This window comes from Penaeus monodon, chromosome 30 (genome assembly GCF_015228065.2).
Source record: "Penaeus monodon isolate SGIC_2016 chromosome 30, NSTDA_Pmon_1, whole genome shotgun sequence".
NCBI lineage: Eukaryota > Metazoa > Arthropoda > Malacostraca > Decapoda > Penaeidae > Penaeus > Penaeus monodon.
The window spans coordinates 33,133,989-33,134,887 of record NC_051415.1 but is presented as its reverse complement, the minus strand read 5'-3'; the positions used below and the strand labels follow the sequence as shown (position 1 = coordinate 33,134,887).

At 34.5% G+C, this 899-nt stretch overlaps 1 protein-coding gene across 1 annotated transcript in view; it reads left to right on the top strand.

Annotated features, from left to right (window-relative positions):
• The window catches only part of LOC119592427 (ubiquitin carboxyl-terminal hydrolase 16-like), a 48,003-nt gene that overhangs the window by 33,396 nt on the left and 13,708 nt on the right, over positions 1–899 (top strand). Inside the window, exon 12 of the mRNA XM_037941250.1 lies at positions 42–164. Coding sequence (XP_037797178.1) covers positions 42–164 — 123 coding nt within the window. The remainder of the gene's footprint in view (positions 1–41; positions 165–899) is intronic.

Genomic DNA, 899 nt, shown 5'->3' with positions numbered 1-899 from the left:
AAAAGAAGTGTTATATGGCTAATTTTTTTCTTGTTTTCCAGAAACCTCTTGACTTGATTCTTCCTGAGGGTGGAGGGCTGACTTTGGCAACTGCTGCTTTCCTGAAAGATATGCATTCTGTTGGCAAGAATGGTGTTCTGAATCCAGGACACCTGTTTGGTCAGGTGAGTGATAGTTTTATTGTACTTTCTAGCATGCAGATACCTGTTTCTGTGTATATGTGATACTTTTATATTCACTTTTGCATGGTATATTTGTATTTCTGTGTAAAAAATAGAAATTGCTTTTATTATTCTCCTTCATAATAATTGACTTTCAATTCAGTGGTATGATATATCTGTGGTCCAGCTCCGTTCTAAAAGTTTTAAATCTTGGGGGAACAACTCATTGTGCTTTTGTAATTAATTTACTGGGATGATTGACTGATCTTTCATGCTAAGGGAGAATTTATTGGAGATTAAAAAAAGTATCTAGCATGTCCATTGTCTTGTTTATTGGATTTGTACTGGCAAAAAAAAAAGAACAGTGGACACTGAAAAATGTATCATAACAATTCATATGACAAAGGAAATAATACTAGCATCTTGCCATTTCCCTCTTTAAATGAAGGACTTAACAAAGATGTCCTTGCAAAGATAAAAGGCAACAGTTTATTCTTGCTCCTCCATAGTAATTGCTGTGATTGTATAGATAAGCTAGCACAGGGAAGGTAAAAAGGGAAAGATTGCAGTCAGGGGAAATATAGAAAGTCACACTGGATTTCCTCTTTTGTTGAAAATATGATCAAGTTTCCAACTACAGTCACCCTTTTTAGCTTGACATTCTTTTCTGTATATTCTGCATCTGATCACTTCTTATTTTGCCAATTCTCTATTTTCATGTGTGTTTATTCCTTAAGG